This window comes from Larimichthys crocea, chromosome III (genome assembly GCF_000972845.2).
Source record: "Larimichthys crocea isolate SSNF chromosome III, L_crocea_2.0, whole genome shotgun sequence".
NCBI lineage: Eukaryota > Metazoa > Chordata > Actinopteri > Sciaenidae > Larimichthys > Larimichthys crocea.
In genome coordinates, this window is record NC_040013.1 from 40,919,803 (window position 1) to 40,932,852 (window position 13,050).

The following is a 13,050-nucleotide window of genomic DNA, read 5'->3' on the forward strand; positions in this document are numbered from 1 at the left end:
GACAGAAACAAAAGACATTTCTCAAGATACTTAAAAAAATATATATATTTCTGCAGCTGGTACCTCAACAAAACAAGCAAAAACAGCCAACCATTATGTATTTTGATTTTTAATCAAATGATGTATAAAAAAAAATTGCATCAAAATCATGTATAATTTTAAACATTTTAAAGCAATGCTATTCCACATAGCAGAATAAAAGAATACATAAAATAATAAATTAATTACTGGATAAATTCATTCACAATCAGTTGATTACAATAACATAAACTAACAAAGATATCACAAGCAGCCAACAAAGTTTGTGTTAAAACCTCTTATTAGTGTACAACACTTCAAACACTTCCTTATATATATATACAAGTACTGTATTATACTGTATAAGTACAACTTTGAGGTAATTTACTTTAGTATTTTCATGTTATGTTACTATTTGTATAATAATACTACTACTGGTACAATTGTTATAAAGGTTTTACTTTTTTTTATTAACCCCACCTTCACCAGCATTTAAGTGATAAACACATTAAAGCATGAGTCCTTATAATCCAATAATACTATTATATATATTATTCCGAAATAATGATTGGGAGGGATTAAACATAAAAGCTCAGCTACACTGAGTGTTTCTGTCACTGCAATGAAGAATCTGTGAGGTAAGAGTTACGCTTTTAGTGTAACATAAACAACAGAAATGAGAAAGGAAAGAGAGCATTGCATGATTTAATATGAAGCATTTGCCAAAATGGCATGTAATTAAAATAACAGCTGAAAAAAATGCTCGTAATTTCATGGATCTGTTGTGTTGTGAAATAAATGAATACATTATAATTGTGAAACAATTATTCACTTGGTGGTATTTTAAGTATATTTTGATACAACTACTTTCACTTAAAGGCATGTTGAGTAGTTTCCTACCCGGCTTAACTAGTGAGTGAGTGAGAGACAGACAACAAGAGCAGTGGTGGTCAAATGAGCTACAGAGTAAATAAAGAGGATGGGTAGCATTAGCAAGAAGAAAGCAGTGAATCAGAGAGATAAAATGTCATTTTCTGATATCATACTAAAGCACAAACAAACAAGGACACAACCCGCACAACCATGCGGAAGTTGCACATTGCCAGACCTTTATGTGAATGCAGCCGAAGCGGCACGATTCATCCTGCTGTTTATGTAGCTCAATCCAACCCTGAGTCAAAGAGACACAGAGACCTGTAGCTCTTTGTGCATCCATGACACAACGTAGCCTGGAGTACAAGGTTGACACCTAGAAACGTCTCGAACACAGCAAAATAAGAAAGAGCTGGCATAAGACACATGCTGTAGAAATGATTTTCCCCTTTGTTGTGACCTATGTTGTTACTCATGTGATATTTGTTCCTAGGTGATGGAGGCCAACAAAAACGCCTACGCCTCAGTCATCAACGACCTTCACCCACCGATCATCACTCGCTATGTCCAGCTGATTCCGGTCACAACACTGTCGACCACTGTCTGCATGAGAGTGGAGCTGTACGGCTGTCCATGGGAAGGTAGGACACACAAATGGATATGTTACACTGTAATGTGTGTGTTCTTAAACTCTGCTGACATTAGAGGTTGTTGATTCAGTGGATTTAGACTTTTATCGCTTCTCAGAAATGTTTACTCCTTCCAAGACTTCTCAGAAAACCTCTCATCCTATAATGTCAACATAAAACCTTATGGGCATTGTACCATTTTAATCTGTTGTGCAATAAAACTAAATCAACAGATTTTATGAAAAGTTGTTACAGTTTGATTTTATCACACAGTTTATCTGCAAAGAAAGCACAGACATTTTATTTAAGTACCAGCAGCTGAAGGCTAATGCTTAGTCAGACTCATAAATAAAAGGTTTTATAATCTGCATCTATGTCTGCAGGAAGTGGAGTGGGACAACATCTTATTCCTGACTGCATACAATCCTCTTTTTTACCACTGTATATATGGCAGGATTAGATAAAAAAGAAACTCTCCATACCTTCAAACTCTGTCAGGATAGTTCATTATTTGTCAAGGCGAGCATTGTCAAAGTTCACAAATGTTGAAGATTTACTTTGTCTCCATAAGAAAACTCACTGATCACTGCCATTCTCATTTTGTTGTTACGTGCTGGTGCGACTGGGCCTTGGTGACAAAAATGTCTCTTCTCTAGTCAGTGAAGTTCATCGACACAGCTGTCAGTAAGAAATTGAATGTTGCTGTGGGACATACTCCCCTTTTAACCTGTCCTCTCTCTCCCGCAGATGGTCTGATCTCTTACAGCACTCCAGAAGGTCAGCTCATGATGCCACCTGGTTATCCCATTGCCAGCCTCAACGACTCCACGTACGACGGACAACACGAGAAAAGGTGAGTCACATACGCACTCATCACACATCTTTGTTTGCTGTTTCCCTCCTCCCTGTGCCTGACAGCTCCATTGTCCAATAGGAAGTTGTTCGGGGGGATGGGTCAGCTGACGGATGGTGTGGTCGGCCTGGACGACTTCCTGCTGACACGTCAGTACCACGTGTGGCCGGGCTACGACTACCTGGGCTGGAGAAACGACTCGTTGGTAACTCAGGGATACGTGGAGATGGAGTTTGTCTTTGACCGGCAGAGGAACTTCACCTCCATGAAGGTTTTCAATCCTGATTTATTCTGATTATAGCTGCAAAATATATCTTTGCAGGCTAAGTAGTGGTGGTGCATTTGAAAAATGCAATTAACTCGTACTTCCCACCTTTGTTATTTATTTTTTCTGCTACTTTAACTTGTATTTGGCTCTCTAGAAGAAAAGAAGGCTTGTCAATCCTCCTTGAAGTTAATTCAATTTGCTTTCCTCTATTGTTATCATTATACACACACTACCTCTTTTAGCGCCTTCTGTTTTTAATCATTCCAACATTATCTCTCTCCTCTGTTCCCTCCAGGTTCACAGTAACAACATGTTCTCCCGCAGTGTGAAGATCTTCTCTTCCGTCTCCTGTTCGTTCAAGGCCCGTCTTATCACTGGCTGGGAGGCAGAGACTGTGGAGTTCAATACAGTGCTGGACGACAGGAACCCGAGTGCCCGCTACGTCACCGTGCCTCTGAATCGCCGCACTGCCAAATCCATTCGCTGCCGCTTTTACTTCGCTGACGTCTGGATGATGTTCAGCGAGATCTCCTTTCAGTCAGGTAACAGGCAAATATACGCAAACGCACACACACAGATGAACACAATAACAGACACAAATGAACACATGTGCTCAGATTCACACTTCTTTCAAAACAACAAAATAACTTCCCCTTATTTATCCGTCAGAAGACACCGTAATCCCTAGCCAGATGACCCTGGTGGTGACCTCCCCTTCAGTCAATGAGGAAAACACCATATCAACCACACCAAAGACAGGTATGACCTTTCACCCTTTCATTTCACATGACGTAATCCCCAAAGTTGAAATAACTTAAAGTCGTAATAAACCATCTCCATCACAATGATAAGAAACAAAGAAACCTTTTACAGTAGCATTCTTAGCATGTCACCGGAAAGCAGTGGGTATCAACAGGTTAATATCTCTAAGCTCTTCTTCTCATTGCAGCCAATCCATCAGCCAGTGACCCACCAGATGATGGGAACACGCCCATTCTGATTGGCTGCCTGGTGACCATTATCCTGCTATTGGTCATCATCATCTTCCTCATCCTCTGGTGCCAGTATGTCTGCAAGGTGCTGGAGAAGGTGAGCAGAAACAAATGTGGCAGACACTATTATCACATAATAATTGCACATTAAAGTAAAGGCTTGGAAGCACAATTGTTCTCAGTAAAGATGATGTATAAACTATGGTACTACATGTACCAGACTCATCCAAACACTTTCCTAATATATCTGTTGTCTTCACTTCCCTGTAAGTCAGTTTCAAGCCACCTGTCAAATCTGAAACCTTTGATTGTTTTGCTTGTCTGAAGGCATCCGAAAGCAGCAGATCTGAACAGCTGTTCAGTGCACTAAGAGAGAATGAGACGTAGCCATTTATTTTCCTTTTTAGGAAATGAAATTCAAGTGCAAAGCTGTAATGTTTATTACACAGGATAAAACAAATGTGTTAGATGAATAAAAAAAAAACACTTTGAAAACACTCAGCTCTAAAATTAGCTCCTCTGATTGGAAACTTTCCCCGTACTTTTCCTAATCAACTTGTGCGCTTGAATTTCTACATGAATGTAATGACTTTCTATGCAAAGGTTGTTTCAAAGACCAGTTGTTGACAACAACAAATCAAGTCAGGTGTATTAACTGCATGAAAGGATCATTGATAAAGAATAGAAGAACACGCACACTATGAACATGCAATGTTTTAATCTTACTCTTGCCTCCTCCAGGCTCCACGTAGGATCCTTGATGAGGAGGTGACGGTTCGGCTGTCATCCTGCAGTGACACCATCATCCTCCAGACACCTCCTGTGCCCCCTCGCTCCAGCCATGCAACAGGTAGACAGCGACAGATAGTCTGATGTGCCTACTTTAAGGCCAAACAGAAAGCCAGAAAAGGCTAACGATGGGTTTGATGATATCATGATCGTATATACACATAAGTCTGGCTTTCCATCAGGGTACATGACATATGATATAATTTCAGTTACTGAATGTCATTATTTTGCTTAAAAATACTATTATACTGTCTCTTATTTGAATGTATGGCTGGATTATGACATATCACACACCAAGTTATGTTTTTTTGTGGTACAGCATCAGCAGCACTCAAACAGAAACTTGAAATTTAGAGAAAAGTATCTTTTTTTCAAGCATGTCATGTGTGGTGATGGATAAATATTGCAGAAATAACTCATAGTTCAGTTCCCAAACAACTGAGTAAACACACTCAAATATCTTGCCACTTAAGCAGTGTTTGTATTTAGACAAACTTGACTCACAGGGTACTTAATATTTTATGTGCTTGATTATGTCATGTTTGTTTTTGTTTTAAATTTGCTTCCCTTAGGCCCGACCAACACTGACCCTCACTATGAGAGAGTTTTCCTGCTGGATCCACAGTACCAGAACCCGGCGGTGCTGAGAAACAAGCTGCCAGAACTGTCACAGAGTGCAGAGGCCTCAGGTAAACATACAAACTCAATTTTTTTAACCTTCATTACTTCCAGCTGAAGAAAAGAAATATGAGAATAAGTAGAATTTTCTTCTTTCTTCCTGGATGTTCACAAGCAGTTATTAACCATCTGGAGGTTAGACTTATTTCATTTCAGGAAACATGAACTTGAGTGGAAGTAAACCTGAATTAGTGATGCCTAAAAAATGCTCCAGATCTTCCGTGATAACATGTTTAGACATGACAGTCCCGAGGGCTCGGGAAAATACGTTGAACTGCTGCAGTGTGCCCCCTGCTGGCACGTCTACAACAGGAACCTTCACCACGTCTGTCAAAAATCTTCCGTCTGTCTAACTTCTTTTATTTCCTTCAGAAAACATTGTACAGGTTTCTGCCTTCTTCTTCACACTGCATTTTTTTCTTGATGATGCTGTAAAAACTGAAAGTGCATGCGCATTCATTCTGCAGTTTTTCCTCTCTTTTACCTCCCAGCCCTCTTTGTCTCTGTCCATGTTTCCTCCTCCTCTTGCTCCAGCTCTCCTCCTCGGTAATCCTCTCTATGACCTCCTTCTGCTGACTTCCTGTCACATGACGTCAGGCTGGTTGTGTGGTAAGAGCTGCAAGGTGTGACTTTGGACATTTAAACACCTGACCAGATACAGAGGCAAGGCCGAGTCTCAGTTGGACTCTTCTCATGATCTCAACATTCACATTAGACTTCCTCATTGATGAACAAGACTACAGATACAGCTTAACATATCAGGGACTTCACTGGCCCTCTTTAATGACAAAAGGTGTCAGGTTATATTGAGTTGCAGGCTCAAGATTGAGGTTCACATAGAAATGATTAAGGTAACAAGGTAGGAAAGTAAGAATTTATTACAAATATTTGAAGGACAACAGATATAAAGGAGAGAGAGATGTAACGTGTCACAGGAATGAATCAAAACCTACAGTGAAAAACTAAAACAAAAACTCCTCCCGTGTCTCTCCAACAGCGTGTGGAGGAGGCTATGCTGAGCCCGATGTCACCCAGTGCACACCGCACCAGTGTTTCCATAGCAACGCACCACACTACGCCGAGACTGATATCGTGCGACTGCAGGGCGTCACCGGAAGCAACATGTACGCCGTCCCCGCCCTCACCGTGGACTCTCTGACCAGGAAGGACATCTCTGCCGCCGAGTTCCCGCGGCAACAGCTGATCTTCAGGGAGAAGCTCGGGGAGGGACAGTTTGGAGAGGTGATCATCAATAAACTGCTCCATCTGCAAATGATCTTCTAAATGTTGGAAAACTTTCTGAAACTTTTTTTATCTTTTGTCACTTAACAGAAAGATGTTAACTTCCTTGGTTATGTTTATACCTACCTGTCTTCTGCAGGTCCACCTTTGTGAGGCAGAGGGACTCCCAGAATTCCTTGGTGAGGGCTCACCTCTCCCTGACAGAGATGGTCGTTCGGTGCTGGTGGCTGTTAAACAGCTGAGGGCCGACGCTACCAGCCAAGCCAGGTACACAATGTGATCAAATATCTCAGACGTTATATTGTCAGTGATTTGTCAGATGAGAAAGCTACAATGATTGCTTGTAAATTCAGCATGTGTTCAAAAACTAAAGGTAGCTTTGTTTCAAGTTTTGTTCCTCCACTAAAAACAGACCACCTACGGTGCTCCTACAGTAAAAACAACATGCAGAGGCTCAGTGTAGCCTATAACAAGCCTTCTCAAACCTCCACGTTGGTGTACTGCCAGCCAGATGTTTGTAAATGTCAGGGTGCCAAATTGCATTGCTTTAATAAGAAAACATATGCAAGTTGTATATTTGTATATATTGTCTGTTTTTATTCAGTGTGTGTGTGTAATGGAGTCATATTTATTTATTTGATGTAAATCTGGCCAGTGCTTACAGAGAAACTTGTTTTAGGACACAATAAAGTAAGGACAAGCCAACTTTCCTGTGCAGACTGTGTGCATGTGTCTGAGGAAATTAAATTTTAATTAATACATCAAACCGTAGAGTTTTATCCAGGAGGCTGCAACAGACTCAGCTTAAACTTGAGTAAATTGCATTTCACTTTTAGAGAAGAAAACATGAACTTTTAGAGGAAAAGAGCAAAGTAATTGTTTCACAAAAGTGATGCTATGTATTTTGTGAATGTGACTGTTGTTTAGACTGCCACGTAGTGATTAAATTGATCAGGGGACTAGATGCATAAGGTTCTGGGTGGCTTGCCACCACAGCTAAGCAAATTTTCTTGGGGAACTAATGCCCGGAAAACTGCAACTCACAGCGGCTTCAAGTCTATTTTCTTCCGACTCATTTGTAAGTACAGTGATGGTGTAATGGACTGTGAGCACGGATGAATGACTGCTGCTGATATTACACTTTCCTAATTAATTGAATGTGATTTCAACATTTTGTCAAGTTAAACGTGAAAGTGTGTGAAACCTGAAAATGTGTCCTCTCCTCCCCCTCCATCTGTTTTTCCATCAGGAACGACTTCCTAAAGGAAATAAAGATAATGTCTCGGCTGAACGACCCCAACATCATCCGGCTGCTGTGTGTGTGTGTGTCGTCCGACCCGCTGTGCATGGTGACCGAATACATGGAGAACGGAGACCTCAACATGTTCCTGTCACAGCGGGAGATAGAGAGCACCCTGACACATGCCAACAACATCCCTTCAGTCAGGTTAATAATACACTCTGTGTATACTTTTTACACGTTTCTACAGAGAAACATACATAAATTCAAAATTCTCACCTCCTCCACTGTCACATCCTTCTTTCTCTCCTTTGGATCCCTTCTACTTCTTCCCTTTCTCCCTCCATTCAGTCTGTCGGACCTCCTCCACATGTCGGTGCAGATCTCATCAGGGATGAAGTATCTGGCATCTCTGAACTTTGTGCATCGTGACCTGGCCACCAGGAACTGTCTGCTGGACCGGCGCCTCACCATCAAGATCGCCGACTTTGGGATGAGCCGAAACCTGTACAGCAGTGACTACTACCGCATACAGGGCCGGGCGGTGCTTCCCATACGATGGATGGCCTGGGAGAGCATCCTACTGGTGAGGAACGGGGTGAATTAGCATGAGATAGTGTGAAAAAAGAAAGAACACCTGGTATTTGTTAGCTCCTAAATTCAATTTTAAAGTAAAACCAAAGCTTAACTGCTTTGTGCCTTAATGTTTTTTTTTGGAATAACCTTTCTCTTATACATTATGAATGTCAGTGGATCTTATAGTTTCAAGAGAATTTCTGCTGCTGTAGTTAAAAAATTAGAGTTTTTTTAGGAATTCCCAACTCAAACCAGGCCTCTAGCTGAAACGTTGTGGTGTATTTGTATTATATACTATTTGTAGGAAGGAATTAAAGTGGTTTGCATTATAGAAAGAGTGTTTGACATTATAGAAATAATCCATGCACCAGCAACTAAGAAGGAAAAAAAGCCTAAATGCAGCTCTTATTCCTGATCAGGTTGACTCAGATTATGGCCTGCTGATAACACAAAACCAGGCCCTCCAAGCTATTGGTGCTAACTTAGTCACTTACAGGACAGTTAACATGTTTTTTTTTTTACTTTATTTCTTCTACCCCCTGCCTCCTCTCCAGGGAAAGTTCACCACGGCCAGTGATGTATGGGCATTTGGTGTTACCCTGTGGGAGATCTTCACTCTGTGTAAGGAGCAGCCCTACAGTTTGCTGTCCGACGAACAGGTCATAGAGAACACTGGCGAGTTCTTCAGGAACCAGGGCAGACAGGTGAGACGAATCAAACACGCCCACAAAGGACAGAATTCAGTACAGGTATAATATGGAGTATTATTAATCCAATGTTAGTTATTCGTCTTCCAGTCATCTAGGTGTGCCTGTGAATGCATCAATGAATAATTCGTGTTCACTGTATGCAGGTTAGAACAACTTAAACTTGCATGGAACTGGTTTCTAACTTGCATACAAATAAGATTTGTTAACCAGTTCACATTTAGCAAGCCACATTTCCTCCACAAGGGGGAGCTGTTCAGTCATTCTTGTACCAGTTTTACACATGGCATAAATCTCAACATCTACAGCAATGGTTTCCAGCGGTGGGATCAGGACACTTTAAGTACATCACAAGATGATCGACATGACTGGAAAGCAGAAAAATGCTTTTTTCTTCTTAAAACTCTTCAGCCGTTTTTCTCAGCTTTTTTTAATGAATTTTAACTATTTTAATTCCGAAAATTACTGAACAGAAATAATCATCAGTTCATCTGGTTCTAACTTATGAGTCATGCAGTACTGCATGCTTCATGTTTAGGGGCTATCTGATCTTTTTAACTATTCTGTGTTTTCCCACTAGATCTTCCTTTATGCCCCTCCACTCTGCCCACCTTCTCTTTTCGAGCTGATGATGCGTTGTTGGGGTCGTGATATACCCAACCGACCCTCCTTTGAGGGACTGTACCAAGCCCTGAGGCCCCATGTCAACCAATGAGTGAAGTCTGCTGGGATGTACCACTCTGGCTTTCCTTGGCAAGGGGTTTGTTCATCTCTGGACTCCTGTAAGATGACAGACTGACACAAGAAGACTGGAATTCCATTACAAGAGTAAGTCACTGTCAGAGAGAATGAAGAAACTGGCAGAATTGTGGTCAGATGGTTGGTTTGCTTTGTGGTAACAGCAGCACTCTATTCTGAGAGACAAGATGGAAGATGGAGAAGACTGGTCAACTCAGAGGAGAAACTTTTTGCAGGATCCAAACCTTGCAGTCATTAGTGAACAAAGATTTTTAAGCTTTTCGAAGATTTCTATCATTGCTGATTTCAGTTTCATCAATTTCTTCAAATCTCAATTGACAAAAACATATTTTCTGACCTTTTGACTTTTGACCCTTTTGGTTCTTTTTCTTTTCATGTGGTTATGGTGCCAAAGGTGCTGTAAACTTTATCTTGCCCCACTCTTTTAAAGATGCCATAAACTGGACAGACTCTGCAGTCTTGGTAGTTTCTCCTGTCCCTGTGGTTTTTATTATTATTGTAAAGCACTGTCTGTGTCTCTCAGTTATTCATGTTGATATATTAACCCACACTGGAGCTAGGGCTAGGGTCAAATTGTAGTGTAGTTTTATTTTTAGATTTTTTTATTTTATTTTATTTTTCTTGTTTTACATTATTTGACTTGTGTTGGTCTTTTTTGTGGATATGAATGTTGGTCAGCTGAGGTTCACATCATGGTGCCAAGAGGCTGCATTGAAACCTGTGTGGTTCACAGACTGAAAATGAGTCATTGGATAACTGTGGGTAATTAAGTTAAGAATCACGATTGGAAGCACGTTGAAACCAAAAAAGAAAAAATGTGTTGTGCCCTTTTTGTTGCCAAAGAAAAATAAAAAAAAGTATAACTGGTGAAGCAGTTACACGATTATATTAACTTTAACTCACCTGCATAAATGGACCTGGCTGAACATTATACCATTAACATCTGCCAGTTGGTGGATGCTACCTTAAATTTCTAGGTGGTACCAATGGGAATTAATCCAAGATGCACAACCCAGGTACTGCTTGTGGTGAGAGCAGTAGCTAATGCAAAGATCTAATCTCAAAGTATCACTTTTACTGCATCTGTTTTTGTGTCAGGGCCTATAAAATGTGTGTTAGTGTATATATATTGGAGCCCATAGCCCTGTAGGTGTAAATTCTCTGTCTCCACTAGCCCTGTTCTGCTTTAATGGACCTAGTTAGGGTTTGGTTTGTGCCTCCAAAGATTAGCCAAATTAATATTAGAAAATCTGAAGTCAGTTAAACAACTATTAAAACAAATAACAGATTTAAGACATATTGAGATTGAAATAATTGCCAAATAGAAACAGGACTTTGCAGATACTATTGCCTTGTTGGAAGAGTAGCACATGGGAAATCGCTTGCTACTTCTCTGACTTTATGTTAGACGAGGTGTGCTTTACCATATGCAAGCTAACTACATTTTTTTTTTTTTTGCCTAGTTTGGCAGTCTTATGATTAGACTTGGCCATGTGCTAGCAACCAATCAGCGCACCACATCAAGGGAAAGGTTTGGCAAGTGGAGACAAGACACAGCATCTCTACATTTTGGGCCATACGTATCAGAACTACTTTGTTAGAATTTGAGCCTCTGAGCTGAAGGCCAATGAGATACTCGAGACCAAAGAAAATGGGCAGAAACACCTTGAACCGATGGAGCCAACAGACAAGTCCCGCCTCTCACAACAAAAACCAGCCAATCAATTTGCTGTTAGAGGATGCAAGAAATGATTTGTCGAACAATGTTTGAAATAATACTGATTTTGTACCGCATAGCATTCAAAAGAGTTTTGTTTACAGGACTAATGCAGTAAAGATGCAGCACAGAGCAAAATGAATACAGGGCTATCGACTTTACTGTGGCTATTTGTAGCAATCTTAAGTAAACTATGGAAAGGAGGTTATGGAGAAAGCTAGCTAGTGATGATCATGTCGCCATTGATGACGATGAGTTTTGTATACATCCACTGCAGTATTTCTAGCTATAATGTCAGCATACTTTGGGGATTGAGCTTCAAGTAACGGTAATTGGTCAACATTGTAACTGGGTTGAAGCATTTTCCTTCAGTCAGATCTCCTACAGGGCCGGTCACAACAATATTTTTACCTTGTTTTGTTTCATGATCACTGCAATCAGTGGATTTAAGTGACGAAATGTTCACATTTTTCATGCAGAATTCATCTTTGGCGAACCATCTTGATAGTACTTATCAGTCACTCCTCTGTCAGAGTATAAAGTGCTCTGCAAAAGGACATAGTTTGCAGACTGGTATGCGATGTCATGGATGGTACAAACAAAATTTTTAAATGAACTGTGTAAACTTATTATCCTGTAGTGATAGTTACCGTTAGTTCCCAGCTGGCTAGTGTGGTAGCAGTTATCTCACTAACCACAGAAGTTCATTAACTAGCCCTGCAAGTCACTTTGTCTCCAAGCTTCTAGCTCGCTCTGTTTCGCATTGACACTTAGAACTGCACTGTAGACAAAACTTTCTGGCTCAATGCAAATTTTCATTGTCAACATGATCATCTAATGTCTAAAAGTGGTAAAGCACATTTTCATTTTTAAAATATTTATCAACTTATGCCCTATCCCTTTTCATATTGTAGTCACACAGTTATCTAGTTATCAAGTACAAATCAACAACATCGCCTTCACAGGAAAGAGGGAGGAAGACCAATTATGTTAAGTTTGAGTGCATCTTTCAGTGTTTTTGTTGTCACAGTCGTGTTTTGTTATCTGTACTGTATCTTAACACTTCTATGAGTCTGTGTATGTGTGTGTTTAAGAGGAAGTGAGTTTTAAGTATTTTTGACATTCCTTTGAGCACTGGGAGTTAGTTGGGATTAAAGTGGGCAAACTATGTGATTAAATGAATGAGATTTTTTTTTTAAAGCAAGAGAAGGACCGAAAGTAAGGAAACCACTAAACTCAAACTCCCAGAGTCCTTTGCTACAGTGAGCCTGTGTATTTTGTTCTGATTCCATTTGAGAGATAGACAAGTCTTTTAGTTTGATAGTGTACAGTATAAGTGATCTATAATATCTCAGTGTGTGAATGCAGATTAGGTGTGATAATTATTATTGATTATTGATTATCTATCAGAATTTATAGCTATTTCTCTGATTATTTCTATTTGGGCAGGTGTTGGGTCTTTTCTTTTTCTTTTTTTTTCTTTTTCCAGCAGGAATTCAGCAATTTTGAACATTTCTAACAGAGATGTCCTGTTTCAGAAATGTATTGTACATAGGCTAGTAGCTGTGTATATTAATATATTGGGAATTGGGAACTTTGTGTTCTTTTATCCCAAGTCATTTTCACTCTGTACCCTTTCATGTCATGGTTTGTTTTTCTTATAATAAATAGTCAAACTTGTCAAAGAAAAGAGTAAAGATTGTGTCTTA

General features: G+C 40.0%; 1 protein-coding gene across 1 annotated transcript in view; it reads left to right on the forward strand.

Moving 5' to 3' along the window:
* ddr2l (discoidin domain receptor family, member 2, like) overlaps positions 1–13,031 on the forward strand; it is a 30,102-nt gene extending 17,071 nt beyond the window's left edge. The window contains exons 6-19 of the mRNA XM_027277905.1: positions 1,385–1,532; positions 2,268–2,373; positions 2,455–2,644; positions 2,937–3,183; positions 3,311–3,400; positions 3,591–3,730; positions 4,375–4,483; positions 4,995–5,111; positions 6,098–6,342; positions 6,482–6,609; positions 7,592–7,789; positions 7,934–8,168; positions 8,713–8,862; positions 9,446–13,031. Of these exons, the coding sequence (XP_027133706.1) occupies positions 1,385–1,532; positions 2,268–2,373; positions 2,455–2,644; positions 2,937–3,183; positions 3,311–3,400; positions 3,591–3,730; positions 4,375–4,483; positions 4,995–5,111; positions 6,098–6,342; positions 6,482–6,609; positions 7,592–7,789; positions 7,934–8,168; positions 8,713–8,862; positions 9,446–9,580 (2,238 nt within the window). The 3' untranslated portion in view covers positions 9,581–13,031. The remainder of the gene's footprint in view (positions 1–1,384; positions 1,533–2,267; positions 2,374–2,454; positions 2,645–2,936; positions 3,184–3,310; positions 3,401–3,590; positions 3,731–4,374; positions 4,484–4,994; positions 5,112–6,097; positions 6,343–6,481; positions 6,610–7,591; positions 7,790–7,933; positions 8,169–8,712; positions 8,863–9,445) is intronic.
* The last annotated feature ends 19 nt before the right edge of the window (positions 13,032–13,050 follow it).